This window comes from Thamnophis sirtalis, unplaced genomic scaffold (assembly GCF_051295495.1).
Source record: "Thamnophis sirtalis isolate CommonGarterSnake01/CBP01778 unplaced genomic scaffold, rThaSir2_p1.2 scaffold_1, whole genome shotgun sequence".
Classification (NCBI taxonomy): domain Eukaryota; kingdom Metazoa; phylum Chordata; class Lepidosauria; order Squamata; family Natricidae; genus Thamnophis; species Thamnophis sirtalis.
In genome coordinates this window covers 78,506,636-78,523,950 of record NW_028261381.1, presented here as the reverse complement: position 1 = coordinate 78,523,950, position 17,315 = coordinate 78,506,636, and the positions used below count along the sequence as shown (strand labels likewise).

Below are 17,315 nucleotides of genomic sequence, written 5' to 3'. Positions count from 1 at the left end.
GAGGCGAGAGGACTCTTCCAGAGGTGGTATTCAGCAGGTTCTGACCAATTCTGGAAAACCGGTGGCAGAAATTTTAAGTAGTTTGGCGAACCGGTGAATACCAGCCCTCATTGGCCCCACCCCCATCTATTCTCTGCCTCCTGAGTCCCAGCTGATTGGGAGGAAATGGGGATTTTGCAGTAACTTTTCCCTGGAGTGGGGAGAGAATGGAGATTTTACAATTGCACGTGCACCGAATCAGCAATAATGCCTGCAGTAACCCACCCCTGATTTAATCACCTCTTTCCAACAGTTTATTTGGCACACCAAATAAACCTTTTGTGGTGGGTGGGGAGGAGGAACAGCTGGGAAGGCATTTTGAGTTAGAAAAATGTCTACAAATTTGGTAAGAATGGTAGTATCCAAATTAGACAACAGCTGGTTCTGACAATAATTCATTAAAATGAGAAATGCCAAAGGAATAATCGGAACATACCATTTTGTTTTTAAAAAGTGGTATTATTTCAACAAATATTTTAAAAACACAACCAATTACAATAACTATAATGCAGGAGTTCACTATAATTTCATATAGGATTGATTTCTCTTAGTGCTTTGATAGTATGTTGCGGAATCTGTTCTAAACAATACAAGTTAAATTAAAACTTGTAAGAAACATAATGTATTTAGAAATACATTAGACAAGTACAAATTCTCCAAAATCATCTTTCAGAAAGATGAGTTTTTTAAAATAATAAAACGTGAACAAATTTGATTCTGCTTCCAATGCATATTTTGCATAGACAAAGTATGAATACTTAGTAAGAATATTTTAACTTCCCTCGCCTCCTGCTTTTAAATATTGCTGATATGGTACACATTTAAGATAATCAGTATAAATAAAAAAACTTTGCCAGTTAAAATATATCAACTAAAATTCTAAACCCACTGATTACACTTTTTAGAAATGGATTGAAATACAGCAGTACAACATAGTGCTCAGAGCCCTAGTAACTAAATAGGTATATATGTACACTAACATTTGGGGGGAAATTATCCATAATCCACCATTATACACATAAGATTCCAATGAAAAGGAATCAACGGAAATTAAATTCTTCATTAGGTGCTTGAGTGACAGAATTTTTAATACAAATGGATCAAACTGTCTAGTTAACATCCCTAGGCAAGAAAAATTCATATGATTAAAAGGGAAGTTATCAACACTGTCTAAATGGGGAGCTTTTAGGGGGAGAAAAAAGCAAGTTCAAATGTAGAAAAGTAGGCAATAAATTAATGACAACACAATTTGATCCTCTAAAATAGTTCTTAAATGTATAGGCTTCTTCCTTGGGTGTGCCATTGTACTGAACAAGTAATTATAGGATTCGAGGTTTAATTGGATTTCCCCCCCACCCTAAAGGCTAGTTCCCAGACTCTACAAATAGACATTTTAACACATTCATTTCTACACTACAATACAAAAGGTACCCTGTTTCCTCGAAAATAAGATCTCCCCGGATAATAAGCCCAATTGAATTTTTCAGCGCATGCGCTAAAATAAGCTCTCCCCCGAAAATATTGCAACACAGCAGCAGCCATGAAGTGACCACACTCGCCACCTCCTACACCTCAAAAATAATATGACCTCCTCAAAAATAAGGCCAAGCGCTTATTTCGGGGGTCAAAAGAAAATAAGACCCTGTCTTATTTTGGGGGAAGCATGGTAGCCATTGTGCAGCTGATAGAAAAGGAATAGCTGGGGCCATGGGCAATGTTGTGATTACTACTGTATTATGTCTTGATTAATTTGTGCGGGGGAGTGTTTACTGTTCCATGGAAAATACAAAAAGGTCCTGTTAAATCCTAAATGACTACCAGAAAATCAGAAGCTCACTCTTGTCTGCCAGTTTTATGGCTGTTGTCCTTTTAATTAAATTCTACTGTATTTCATTATTGACCTTCAGATCATGCCATCGGAATATGTGCTCTAACATGCTAAGAGTAACCAGTGCAGGATTGCTTATCCAAGATATCACTCACAACAGCAGGATTACTTTTGACAGTGCCCTAGTTTTGAGGACTTTTGGCTTATTTACACACATATTCACAGACATACACCCTCCTCCATCAGAATGTTTCTTTCCTTAAAACCATTCAGCAAACAAAGAAAAGAGCAGAAACAATATGAGAAGCCCAGGGATGATTGCATCACACTTACAGCACAAGGAAGCAGCACAGCTGTTCTATCTGCTACAGCAGATCATAGAAGATAAAAAGGCCCATTTAATATATTGATCAGCAAAGTAATGAAAACTAAGCTGGATTTGTTATGTTTCTTTCAGCTGAAAATGGACTGATGGAGAAGGAGGATGGGGAAAATGTGCTTAATAGTTCCATCATCCATCACAAATTGTCCTGCATAAAGATAATTTAATCAATGCCAATGTGATAGCACACTGTGTTTTGCCTTGTATGGTAGTCTGGGAAAAACCACTTACATTTTGCCTTGTATGGTAGCCTGGGAAAATGTAATGTGAAAAGCAGCCAGATAGAATGCTGCTATCATAGCTTGCATTGCAGTGGTGGGATTCAGCCAGTTCGTACCTATTCGGGAGAACCGGTTGTTAACTTTCTAAGCAGTTTGGAGAACCAGTTGTTGGAAGAAATCTCTTTTTATTTATTTATTTTCACTGTACAGGGCTAATCCTGTAAGGAAGTCAGGAAGGAAACATTCCGATGTTGTTTCTAGCCTAATATTTATTGCCCTGCTTACAGAAACTGCCTCCGGTTAACCCTTATTACATTGTAACAGCTAAGGCGAAGTGCCCATCAACATGAGTGATGTTGAGTTGGCCATACCCACCCAGTCACATGACCACTGAGCCCCGCCAACCCAGCTGGTTATTAGAACAGAGACCCGGTTGTTGAATTATTTGAATCCCACCACTGTTGCATTGGAACAAGGTGCCTGGCTATTGTAAGAAAGACTTCTACACCGTTGGCTAACAAATATAAGAGATAAAAATTCCGCAGGTCAAGACTGTAGGATGAGGGAGAGAGGTTTATGTGCGTAATGTTTCAGTTCACGAGCAGACATGATGGCTATGAAGATCAGCTGCTAGCAGTAGAAAATTTTTGGAAGAAGACGCTATAAGGCAGACAGGAATCAGGATCTTTTACATGGGTTTTTTAAAAAATTGCTGCCTCTTCAGGTCAGAATGAATGCTTTTAATAATCAGGGACCGGTGGGGTTACAGCAGATGTTGGCTTTTCAAACCTGAAATCTTGGAGAGGTCATATTCTGTGAACCCTGAGAGGCTTACACTGGAACAGGATATTCTGGTCTTTCCAAAGAAAGTTCCTTGCACAGCGTTGAGTATAAAGCTGGCAACACTTCACTGAGAAAGACACATAACTCTTTCTGTCTCCTGGATAGCACTCAAGAAGAGATATTTTCAAAGACAGTCTTTCCCCTGTGTGGTACTTTTCTGGTGATTTTTGAACTGCAATTCCTGTAAACTGCAGAAAGCATGTTCAAATGTAAAGTCTACTTTGCTCCTGAAAAATATTTCTCAGACTTAGACTTAGAATAACTTTATTGTCACTTCAAATCAGAGGTGGTATTCAGCAGGTTCTGACCAGTTCTGGAGAATTGGTAGCGGAAATTTTGAGTAGCTTGGCGAACCGGTAAGTACCACCTCTGACTGGCCCTGCCCCCATCTATTCTCTGCCTCCCGAGTCCCAGCTGATCGGGAGGAAATGGGGATTTTGCAGTATCCTTCCCCTGGCACTCCCACCAAGCCACCCCACAGAACCGGTAGTAAAGATTTTTGAATCCCACCACTGCTTTGAATGTACACTAATCGGCATACATTAAAATGAAATTTCATTGCATACAGCATATACACTACACAAATATGACAAAATAAATAAATAATACAAAATTATGCATATTCCCACATATATTACAGTATATAACAGAAATAACACAAGCACAGCTAATATTATAATGTATGACAGCCTAGATTAACACAAGAAACTATTTTTTTTTACAGAATCAGACCACTGACTAATCTGAGTATTGCAAACACCATAATCATCTTTGCAAATAAATTCATGTAATTCATTATTTGATGTATATCATAGGTGGTATTTAGCCAGTTCTCTCCAGTTTGGGTGAAATGATAGCGGCTTTGGGAGGTTCTGCCTACTTGCCCCAATGTAATGCGTGACCTTCTGCATATGCACAGAAGGGTGTGCATGCTCAGAGTGGTGCGTGTGAGCGGAGCACTTGTGTGCTCGCACTCACATTTGTGAACCAGTAGGGAAGGGAAGGGAATCCCACTGCTGATGTATATACTTGGTCACACTGCAATAGAGAATGAATTTCCTCTCTTTGTTATAAAATATGTCATATTCATACATCTCAAGAACCCCTGCAAAAGTAAAAGAGACAATCAGAGACCAAGAAATCTTGCAACCTCCTATCCTGAAGGGACCAAATGTCTCCTTCATATGAAAAGAAAGATGTCTTTAGTCAAGGCAATTGAGCAAGGACCTATTTTTACATGAGTTCAAAGGAAAATTAGGTGTGGAACTAGTCAACAGATTATAGCTCTCTCCTATATCACCTGACAATAGCTGAGAAACTAAAAGGAAATGATCAGGTGAGAGTGCTACTAAGTTTCTTAATTAATGATTGTGTAACACACCCAAATGCTAGCCTTTAGCTATTTCAGCATAATTGTATGTCATTAATGCCACTTTATGGAGTGATACTGAATCATGGACATGTGGAATGAAAGTGGGTGTATTTTGTAGCCTCCGATTCTGAAAATGACAGGAAAACAAGTTATTCTTGGGTCTCTCCTATGAGTATTAGATAAGATGCATTAGGTTTTGTGCTACCTGATACCTTTTAGCAGTTACCAGCCTGTTGCAACATCCCATACTACATAAAGTACCATGGAATAATGGCTACATAGATTAGTTACTGCAGGAAAAATTGCTAGCTCACATGGATCACACCCTGTCATCCTTCAGGCATTCTATCAAAGGGTGGAGCTTACCAGACTTCAGGCATTTTTTTGAACTCAGGGTCACTGACTCAGCAGTCGCATAATAGATAAGGTTATGCAGTCTGTAATTCTTACCTAAATTTTCCAGTATCACCTATAGGTTGAAAGGATCCTTGGGATCTGGTTTTCTATAATGATGTTGAGTTTTTCTTTAGCTATCCTTAATTATCATCTTTTTCTGAACTTCTCTGTTTTGAAATATAGCCGCCTTCTCCAAATTTTGGTAAATGTACAATTCCTGAAGTTGATACAAATAGCCATTTTAATCTGGCTCTTCCCATTTTTAGCCTAACTGACTAAAGTTCCGCAAACTTCTCTGTAGAACCACCAGCTTTCCCAGCAATTCTTCCAGTTTATTGCATCCCAGTGAATTGCAAAGTATAGAACTGTGATGGTGAATCTATGGCACACATGCCACAGGTGGCACGCAGAGCCCTCTCTGCGGGCACATGATCTGTCGCCCCAGTTCAGCTCCACTGTGCATGCGCACACGCCTCCCACTGGCAGTTGATTTTTGGGTCTCTACCACACATGCATGGGGGGGAGGAACATGCGGGTGTCGCACATGCATGCATGGGGATGGGGGGAGCAAGGGAATGTCACGCATGCATGCACAGGGGATTTGCTTTTGGCACACTATGACAAAAAGGTTGGCCATCACTCGTAGAGAAGTATGTAATGACAAACTTCAGGCATAGATATGAATTTTGTTTCAGAAATGTGGATTGATTAATAAACCTTGTTGAATACCTTTGGTATTTAATCCTCCAAACACCATACTGAATACCTTAAGTACTTTTTAGAAGTCTGTATTGAAAAATGCTTAATTTCCACACTGAACTTCCTTTGGCCATTTCAAGCAAGTTGATAGGCTTCATCACCTACCTTCAAATTCTGCTTGCCTTTGTAACATGACCTTCTTTCAACTAATATGAAGAGAAAGCTCTTTACCTTAACAGGAATCTGTTGCATTATCAATACACCAAAGAGGAAGGAAATAGTTTGCAAGTGACATAACAAGAGCCGCCCTTGGCTATGTACACAAGCTGCAGGTGAAACAACTTTGTCTTTGTCCTCCTTCAAAGCCATATGAGCCTCTTAATCTGCAGGGGAAATATTTAATTGGAAACTCCCAACAAAGTAATTCAAAGAGTGAAAACTGTCTTTCTTCCTTTCATGCACCATTAACAACAGCATAAATCCAGCTGATATTTTCAGATCTTAAAGCAGAAAAATACACAGTAGAGATAAAGTTTAATCTCCTTTTTGGAAGGACGCCAGTCTTGGGAAGTACCTCAATGCACTTGACAAATAATCTCTACATAATTTTTCTGCCTTCAAAAAAAGCATATTCATACAGCTGAAAACTGAAAAGAGCATGGCACAGCTATCATACACCAAATTGTACTGGACTTTAAGAATAAAATCAACATTAAGGTTAATTAAAGTTTACTAGTATTATGAGATTCAAGATTATTCCAAAGACTACAGAAGAGAAACCAGAACTGCTGATGGAGTGGGTCATTTTTGTCAGATTTGTACAAGAATGTGTAAGCAAATAAAATGCACTATAGGTCTACTGAAGTCAGTAGAAAAGAAAAGTAGCAACACATTAATTGACAGCATTCATTTATTTTTGAATTTGGCCATAAAGAATTGCAGACAAAAGAAAGATTCAGTAGCATATACCAGGAATCCCAAAGCTAAAAACAGTATAATCAAAACCAAAATGTTGCATTGCAAACAGTCTTTTTCAATTCCATGAGACTAAAAATGTTTCTAAATATAAAATGGAAGAGGTTGACATCTACACTTGTATATAGCGAGATTTCTTTTTCCTAGCCAAATCAAAAGTCTCACTAAGTATAATAATGACGAAAAACAATTTTAGTCCAACTTTATTAATGATTCTTAGGATATTTAAATCCTGCAGCTCTAAGGTGCAACACAGTTTCATTAATGGTTATTTGACCTCTAAATTGATTGTGGCAGTATATGTTTATGAGTTCATACTACTACTCATGTTGGACATGTTATATTGCATCTGATTAAGCGGCACTATTTTCAGTGTTACAGTTTTATTGTCAAGATGCTTCTTCTAATGTTACTCCAATGATCTGTAACTTGAATCTGTTAACTCATCTGAGGCAACAGAGAACAAGGATACTGCTACAGAACTCTATGTTGTACAACCCCACCTTAGATACTGGGTTAAACAATATATTTAAGGAAGGATTCAGCAAATTACACAAACTTCTGAAAAAGGCAAAAGGTAAAAAAGATGTTTGGGGGCGGGATAGGGTGGGGCTAGACATAAGTCCCCAAAAAAGAGTTTCAAGAAGATGGGAATGTTTGGTCTTGAGAAAAGACAATGTAGAAGCAGGGGTGAAATCCACCATATTCTTGAGAACTGGTAGCGGAAATTTTGAGTAGTTCAGAGAACTGGCCAATGCCACCTCTGGCTAGCCCCAGAGTGGGGTGGGAATGGAGATTTTGCAGTATCCTTCCCCTGCGATGTCCACAAAACCACGCCCACCAAGCCACACCACACCACACCACACCCACCAAGCCACTCCCTTGGAACTGATAGTAAAAAAAAAATGAATTTCACCACTGCATAAAAGGGATATAAGAGCATTCTTTAGATACCTGAAAAGATGTCACACAAAAGGTCAATGCTTGTTCTCTCTTGATACTGTATGTAGGACACAAAATAATGGATTGAAGGTATCAAGAGGGAAATTCTGATTCAATTTTTTTGTTTTCAAAAAAACCTTTCTTAAAAATAAAAGAGGTAATGAGCCTACTTTCACTGGGGATGTTCCATCAGAAACAAGATAAACCTCTGCCAGGGATAGTTTGATTTGCATTCCTGTACCGAGCAGGGATCATCTTAATGACTTAATCAGCCTTTCTAACTACATTTCAAGGGCATAGTCCTATGGCGTAAAACCGAGCTAATTTATTTCTAGCTCAGCTGCTCTATAACCTAAAAAATTTGCAATGGTGTAGCTGCAAAGTTTCTGAGCTGTCATTTCTCCATTACAGTTAGAAGGAATGTCTACATCATCCTTTCTATTACATCCTAAGCTGCACCTAGTAGGTCCTAAATCAACACTGTCTGGATTTAGTAAAGATGACATTGACAAGAGTATTCTTTGTCTTCTCTCTCTTTATATCAAAGGATAATCAGCCATACAAAGAATCAGATTAATTAATTTTTTTCTTTTTCTTTTTACATTTCCTTTCTTTCCTTTTTATGTGAACTTGAAAGATTTGGCTATAGTAGAAGAAGATAGCGGACTGGAAATGCCATACAATAAATTCCATTACTATATATTACTATTTGTATGTTAATATATAATATATTGGTGTATATAAATGCTCAAACCCCTCCCCCCAATCTGCAAGACCAATTTTTAACCTTATGTCAAGTTTGGCCCTACTGTAAATAAAACTATTTATTAATTCATTGAACAGATTCATTAATTTGGAATGTGCCTTTTGAATACATTTTAGATGTATATACATATGGTTGTTATATTATCTGGGATCTCCTCTATAGAAAAAAGAAACTCCTAATTTTATAATTAATCTTTTTTTCCTGGATATATTCAAGCACAACCACTAGTAATTATATATTATGATGGTTGAATAATTTTCATATTAAATTCAGCTTCTGAATCTCTTCCATCAGACAGGTAGCCATAATCCAGACTCCTAGACTTACCACTCCTGCTCAAAGAGCAGGTGGCAGGTTGTGGCTAGAAGGGACTTTGCATAGCTTTGTGTTTTGTGCTAGTTGTGCTGTTCCTAGATCGGGGGCTCTGCTCATAGTAACCCTATTCCCCCATGACCTCCAGATTGGATTACTGTCAAGAACTCTACATATGAAGAGTATCTAGAAGATTCAGTTGGTCTAGAATGGAATGGCATGAAAAATTATATGCTTCCAGAACCAATTCAAGATGCTGATTTTAACCTTTAAAGGCCTTCATCAAATGGGACCAGGTTATCTCTCTTCAGTTACATTTGCCTGTCCCAGGAGATATGGCAGAGAGGCATGTTGCTGGTTGTGTCTCCTAAGGATTTGACAGTTCCCAGGAGGTGGGCCTTCTCTGCTATGGTGCCTGCATTATGAAACATTCTCCCCACCCCACTCCGCAGTGTGAAGTTAGCTCCCTCCCTCTTAATGTTCCACAAGTCCCTCAAGACTTGCCTAAGAGCAATGATGGCGCAGTGGTTAGAATGCTGTATTGCAGGCTAACTCTACTGACGCTGCCAGGAGTTCGATTCCTTTGATCCTAACTGGCTCAAGATTGACTCAGCCTTCCATCCTTCTGAAGTTGGTAAAATGAGGACCCTGATTGTCAGGGCAATATGCTGACTCTGTAAACTGCTTAGAGAGTGTTGTAAAGCGGTCTGTAAGTCTTATTGCTATTGCTATGTGAGCTCCCAGGACACTGGTGATATTTTAAGATGGTTCATCATTACAATTAATACTCACTCTCTCCTGTGCGTTGGTTTTATATTTTAAATAAGGGCCATTTTTACATATTCATTGTTTAATTTCATTGTTGTATGCCACCCAGAATCATTTTTAATGAAATGGGAAACTGTATAAACTTGATAAATAAACAAGCATGCAAATAAAATCAGGCTTCCTATACTCCTATCATTGAATTGTGTGCTATGAACAATGCCAACTTTGGTCATGTTACACACTGAGAATATCACAAATGATTTACTCCAACAGAATTATCTTTTTATTAATCCTTTTGAAAAAAGGTCATTTTGTTCCACAACTCCCTTATGTTATTTTTGGATAAATTCTGTTTACCTGACGGCATCTTCTTTCGCCTCACCTATTCGCTAGGTTTACTTTACTCATAAACCCAACCACAACTTTTAGATGCGACTGAGAAGATTGTCACAAAGGAGCTTTTTCAAAAGGCAATTGAACTTCCTTTGATTTCTTTGTTTTGTCTTCAATGAAAATACAAAGAAAGTCCAGCTGCCTTTTGAAAAAGCACCTTTGTGACCTGGATGACAGAGAATCTCCATAGACTGAGAAGATTTTTTAAAAACAGGAATTAAAATTAAGGAAAAATCTCTTTCAACAATGTCCTCAGTCTAAGCAGTATCTGGGAAGTTGAGTCACCCAACCATCAAAAGATGCCAGGAGTTTTTACCAAAAGACCAATTTGGCTAGTTGAAAAAGGATTACAGTGTATGGATATTACACCAAGAGTAGGGTGGTTCATCTTTTGAATTAGCAGAACATACACTTTGGTACTACTACCACACAAAATTGGATAATTAACTGGAGAAGATCCTTCGATCTTGGCCAGGACAATTTGCTATAAGTGCAGGTAGTCAATGATTGGCTAAAGAGGAGGTGGAAGATTTTTTTTCAAAGATGAATTCTGCATTCAGTCTTGGGCAATTTGTCATGTGTCATATTTGGAGGAAGTACAAAGTCATTGAAAGGACATGGGACTAAATTGGGAAGATGCAGGGAAAGAGGAAAAGGCATTGCAGCTGCCTTCTAGGGAATGTGCTGGGGTATTCCCTAGGATTAAATGCCTTCAGTTTAGTTTTATATCATCTCCTGACAATCTTCTATGTAAAGCCCTTCTAAATAGAAATCACTTTTTTTCAAATCGATACAATTCTCCTAATGTTATTTCTCCTTCTAGTATATTTCATTTGCGTTTCACCATTTTTAACCCTCTTATTTTACTCATCTATTGAAATTGCTATTTGAAATTCCTGTTTGTACTGTATTGTGTAAACGGAGTGTACGTCTAAGTTTTGTATGTGTGTTTGTAAATAAATAAAATAAAATAAAAAGAAATCACTATTTAGTGGTTGTCATTAAGTGCTTTGTGCAAATGCTCACTAATAGATTTTTTAAGATAGAAATAGGATTGGAAAAAGCTGCCATAAATTGTGAAATTACTAAACAAGTACACATTGACATAAGTATAGTATTATGTTTATAAAACTGCTTGATGGGGGTGGGGTGGGGAGTCAGGCTAATAAGAATTTGGTGTATCACATCTTTTGTGAGTGTCTAAGTGTGGGGCAAGACATAACTGAAAACAATAAAAATCATTTTGATTATTATTATCAAATCTATATATATAAAAGTGAAATACCACTCACACATCATCACAAAATCTCCAGAACCGTAAGGCCTACAAACTTAAAATTTGGCATGTATGTTCCTCTTGGCTTCTAGGTGCTTGCTAAGAAAGCATTTTTTGAAATAATCATCAGATCATTAGTATTTCTTATACAGTATTTATATATATAGATTAACACGCTCTGATGCTAAGGAGTTAGACCAGTGATGGGCAACCTTTTTGGCGTGGTGTGTCAAAAATCGGCAAAAAATCGAGCATAACTCGCGTTGTGTGTCACTTCGACAAAAACATAATTTTGCGCAATTTATAGTTTAAACTACAAAAATATATAATTGCAATATAATTGTATTTAATAAACCAAAAACAAATTATTTAACATCGCTGCTTAGTAACTTCTTTGTTCATCAGTCGATTTCATATGTTGCCCTTGATATTATTATCAGTATCACTTACCAACGGTCCTGCTTAGCAACCAAAATGTTGGCTCAGAAACTCTGGCATTGAAGCGTGCAAGTCTTAAAGCTGTCAAGTTACAAGAACCTTGCACCCCTAACCCTTTAGGAAAAAAACCCCAGGGGTCTTCAAACCTGACAGCTTTAAGCCTTGTGGACTTCAACTCTTCAACTAAAAGAGAGACTGATAAATATTTAAAAAAATAAAACCAAAAAGCAGCTACTGCAGTGGCTTAGAATTTTACTCAATTACTGTTGAGCCCATGGAAAGTTCTGCAGCCCCAGGAGCAAAGGAAGGGGGACGGAGAGAGAGAGATTGGCTGTTTGGGGTGCTTGAAACCACCTGGCCCTCCCCAAAGGAAACCCTCATTTGCAGGATGAGCCTCAACTGGCTCTGCCCAGCGGGGTTACCCCAAGCGCCATTGGGCAGCGACGGATGCTTATCCTTTTTCCTTCGGCTGCTTCAGCTGGGACTTCAGACACCCCAAGGGAGGGACTTTATCGGGCCTCCCCCTCCCCACCCTTTGAATGAAGGTGTGATATGGCTCCTCCATCCCTGCTCTTTAACCCAGCCAGAATTACAGGAGGGCTGCCCCCGTTCTGCTTTCCGGGGTGGATCTTAGCCGAGGGACACCAAGACCCCAGAATGGGTGGGGGGTGGGGGAAGAGCTTCTTGACGGAGGCCACGATCGACTTTTGGAAGTTGTGTTTTCGTAAAATAAGATTAACCTTTGGATGTGTTTGTTCCGCTCGGCCAGCGGCGTTTTCTCCCACTTAATCCCGGCGGATCCTGATATCTGAGCTGGAAAACTGCAACCCCCCGGAAATGATGACGCCCCGCTGAGTAGCTGGGACTTGCAGAAAAAGGCTGCAGAGAGAGAAGCGTTTGATCCGTAATCCATCTGTGGGGGGCGCTGGGGACAGGCCGGGCCCCTTCTTCCCACCTCTATCCCCCCCCACTCTTGAGGGACAAGCCCTTTCCCCTGTCCCAACGGTGGAATTTGAGGCTACCTCTGCTTTCCCTCTCCCTCCCTCAGTTGTGCAGCAGCGGCAGCGGCAGCTCTCAGCCTGGGCGGCAGTGTCACACAGGCTGTGGAAGGAGGGGGAGGAGGAGGGAACCAAAGAGAGCTTTTACCGAGTCTGCGCCCCACAGCCAGGACCGTCCTGGCGCCTCAAGCCGCGTTTCTTCCTGCAAAGCCCTTCTGGCGTCAAGCGGAACTCTCGGGTTGCCCGAAGGGCTTTGCAGGAAGAAACGCGGCTTGAGGCGCAAGGACGATCCTGGCTGTGGGGCGCAGACCCGGTAAAAGCCTCTCTTTGGTTGGTTCCCTCCTCCTCCTCCTCCTCCTCCTCCTCCTCCTCCTTCCACAGCCTGCGTGATGCTGCCGCCCAGGCTGAGAGCTGCCGCTGAAACAAGTTTGGGGAGCATGTGCGTGTCACCCGAAATGGCTACGCGTGTCAGCACTGACACGCGTGTCATAGGTTCGCCATCACTGAGTTAGACATTCTACTCCCCCTCCATACCTGAAAAGAACTCTGTTCCAACTGCCAGTCACCATATATTCCGTTACCTCAGGTCAAACTGGCAGATGTTCCACTCCTTCACTCAGGAGTGATCTGGGGCTCCTTACAGTACTAAACGTCGGTACCTCACCAAAATGTCTATGTCTTCCACTTATGAAACTGCTTCCAGACTCAAGGCTGCGGGAGCGATATTCCCTTATGTGTTTCAATTACCGACCACCACTGAGCCAACCGATTGTGAATCAAATTTCTCCTGCAAAGCCCGATCACATAGTTTTGTTGCAAAGCATGGGTATCCAGGTAGTTATTATTAAAAACAAACATGTCTTGGCTAATCAACTTAATATTTATTCAATAAATTGTGGAAAATAATTGTGAACAATTACTGGGGATTTTTGAGTTTGAGAAGTTTTGAATTAAAATTTCATAGTCATCTCTTGGAAAAACAGAGCTGTTTAAACGCAGTGGAAAGTGTGACGCAAAAGAAATAATTGAATTTTTAAGACATTTTCATGGATTGTGCACTTAAAACATCACTGGTTAAGAAGCAAACTTTAGCATTGTTCAGGGACACTATTTTGGAACAATTTCCAAACAAATGATGGAGGGGGGGTTGTCCTTGGAAAGATGTTGTGGTCTTAACAGAAACTTCTGTTAATGCATTACATTAATCATAAAGCTAAATTAAAAGCACAATGAAGACAAGTGCTATTGAAGGAGAAAAGATGTAAGAACAAATGGTTCAAAGCTATAGAAAATTAGATGTTTCTTTTTTTCCTCTAGGAAGAAGGAAAGGTCTTCAGCATGTTAAAGAGCAGAGGCAAAACCTCTTGAATGAGGGATTTTTTTTTTCCAAAGGAGCATAACATCCCCTCCCGGTTTGTTCTTAATGTGGAATGCGTGCTATGAGAACAGACAAACAAATGGTTTTCTCTTCCCACTGCAGCAGATGCCTCTTTCCTTCTCATACACAATGGGTGTGTGTCTGTTTGAGTTTCCATATAACCACGCTATTTTGTTCTGCATATACACACAGAGAGAAAAAGACGCTTAAAGCAAACAGGACAGTTCTGTTTTCTATGTTTCAGGGTCAAAATCAGCCAACTTTCCCCCCCAAAGCTTAAAAAGAAAACCATTTGCAGAACGAGATTGGCATATTTGAAGGGAGAGAAAAAGAAATTCTCCACCGGCACCCAGATAAATAAAATAGGTAAAATTCATTTTGCTCCATGCTAAGATAAAAGCAATCAGTGCTCTGCACAAACTTCAGAGAGATAAAGAGTACTGAAAATTATTCTTCTGTGTGGTAAAAATACAGTAAAATGGCAGAAACTTCTGTTAATGCATTACATTAATCATCGCTTATCCAATTACAGGCCTTGGAAATTCCCTGCCTTTTTCACCTTCCCAACCTTTGTATCTGATAAATGACAGCGGACTATTTGAAAAGTAAATTGGATCTCTGTGATTCTAAGGCCAAAAGATATTAAAACAAAAATCACTTTAGTAAAAGCAAGAGATGACTCTGATTGAGGAATGCTTCACAGGCAGGTTTAGCCTAAAGGCTGATTTGACAAATTTCATAACTATTTTTTTTTTGTTAACGCAGCATTTTAACAAACTAAAATTAAAACTCTCATGATAAAACAAAGAGATCTTTTTTTTTCTAGCACTGATGAGTTGGCATCTAGAACTGGGGTCTCCAACCTTCGCAACTGGCAACTTTAAGCCTAGAGCAAGCTGGCTGGGGAATTCTGGGAGTTGAAGTCCTCCAGACTGAAAGTTGCCAAGATTAGAGACCCCTGATCTACAATACTGTATCTCAAAATCCTTCCAGGCTTGTCTGCTCCCATCAACATATTAAATAGCAAATATCCATGAGCTATCTGCATCTGAAAGTTCTTCTTCCTTTTAGAAGGGAGGTGATTTTTGGAAAAAGAAAAGTCCAAACCAATGACCTTGGCTTCCTGGTAATAAGCGGTTATACTAGCATTATTCAAAGCCATTATTCTTGCTTAATCATTGAAAAGAGGCTACAGGGAAAATCGCAAAAGCTATCCCAACTCTTGAGGGGGGGGGAACATCTCAATTAGGGCAGGTTTTAGGAATATCTCCCTCCCCACCTCCTGAATCCTGATCTGGCTTTAGGTCTCTATATCAGGGATGGGAATAGATGCTTCAGATATTCTTCTCCAATGCATAGATAATGATACTGACATGTTGGTGGGATCCAGATCACCCTGTAGTCTTAGAATAATACAAATAGCTCAAATAGGCACAAAATCTCTGCTCCCAGCAATGTGTGACTCTATTCCAGGGAAAAGCTTAGTAGAGCATTTGACAGGATGAGGCCACACCTGAAGGTGCTATCATAGCTCTGATGATGTCTATAGCTACATATCTATATATCTAAAATTAAATTTATCTATGCACACTGACACACAGACAGATGCACGGACACACATACACTAAAAATGCCACATACTGATGATGCATTTTCTTTTTTCCATAAATATATAGGTTACATTTTCTTATTTCTATATTATCTAATGAAGGAATGCGAGGACTAGCTGTCAATCCCCATTGTATTACCATTTGAAGTATTCCACTGTAGGACATCAAATACCCAGCATGTGCAACTTCCAGACCAAAGAAGTCGATGGATATGATGGAAAGCATGATTAGGAACACCCCTAGAGTTAAAACAAAAACAAAACCCCTTATTTTAGGATAACCAGGAAATTGTTATTGCAGTTTTTAATGAGACCGTATCAGAACGATCTCACTGAAGTTTATCTTATTGGGAACATCTAGAGGGGTCCTAAATAGCCTGCTCCAGAGAATAGCTCCTTCTCCATTATTGCATAATGGCATAAACAGATAAAATTTCCATGTTATTGCTTGAATTATGTTCTCTCGCAGAATCCAATCTGAGTCAGTGACAAGGACCAGATATTTAGTCTTCCAAATTACTGCTGCCTTTCATGTAGTTTTTTTAGTCATAATATGGAAAAAGTTACCATTGCCATCTAGGATTTTTAAACTCCTTTATTACTTTTCATATTAGTCTATTACCCTGTGAAATGTCCTTATAAGCTATCGTTTAAGTATTATCCAGACCTAACCCTGCTTAGTGTTGTGGTTTTTTAAAAAATCAGACACCTATTATGCAATTTGGTCATTAGGATCAATCATGGATCCAATTCCCATTTTCTACTTGCCCTATAGCTACTACAGGCTACCTACCATTCTTGAGTTCAGGAAGAGACAACACTGTCTTCCATCTACTTCCAGCCGATGATACTTATTGCCAGACTTGTTGTAGGTCTGAAGCTCTACTTTTCTATCCTGAGCAGTATTCAGCCCTTTCAAGAGATTGGTGTATCATGCACCATTCAATTTAGCATCATCCCCAGCTCTGATTGGCTGCAGTGCCTGGCCCTCCCCTCGCTTTCAGTGGCTAGTTGGAACTCTGTATAGCCATTTCACTCTGTGCCCAATGTACTGGAATGCATCACTCCCTCACCTGCCTTAATAAAATGCTTAAGTTGCAATGTAGGCATGATGGAATGAAGCTCCCCAGTTGCAATGAATGCTACTCCTTTGTTTCTATGAATTTAAGCCATGACTTCTATAAAGTTTCTGTGGTCCTATAATGGAATGTAAAAAACAACCTCGACCCCTTATTGGTCATTATTGGTCATCAGACCAATAATGGTACAATAGGGGATAGGGTAGTTGTGATGATGATAGAAAGAGAGGATGTTTTACTCTACAATTTGTAGATGCTGAAGATGCTGCCTACTTTGTCTAGGACACGGAGGTGCAGATGTCTCTGTATCCCAGACAGATTCCACTTTTCTCAGCCTTAAGAAAACCTTAGTCAAGGATTTAATCTACACAAAGCACGGACTCCGATATGCCTTTTTCTCTTTCAGTCTTTCTGAAACCTCTGTATTTGATACGCATTTTCCAGCATCTCTCACATTCCAAATGCCTTGTCGTTTTCTGAAACATTCAAAGCTTCTAAGTTGTATTCTTATTAAATATAGTATTGATGGTACCTCTTCTCATGTCCATTTTCTTTGAGTCTGAAGAAAAACATTCATTTTGAGGGAAATGTACACAAGACA

At 39.4% G+C, this 17,315-nt stretch overlaps 1 protein-coding gene across 2 annotated transcripts in view; it reads right to left on the bottom strand.

Annotated features, from left to right (window-relative positions):
• The window catches only part of SLC67A1 (solute carrier family 67 member 1), a 74,868-nt gene that overhangs the window by 11,994 nt on the left and 45,559 nt on the right, over window positions 1–17,315 (bottom strand). For both annotated transcript variants that reach the window (XM_087716877.1, XM_087716881.1), the window contains one exon: window positions 15,775–15,875. In XM_087716877.1, coding sequence (XP_087573003.1) covers window positions 15,775–15,875 — 101 coding nt within the window. The remainder of the gene's footprint in view (window positions 1–15,774; window positions 15,876–17,315) is intronic.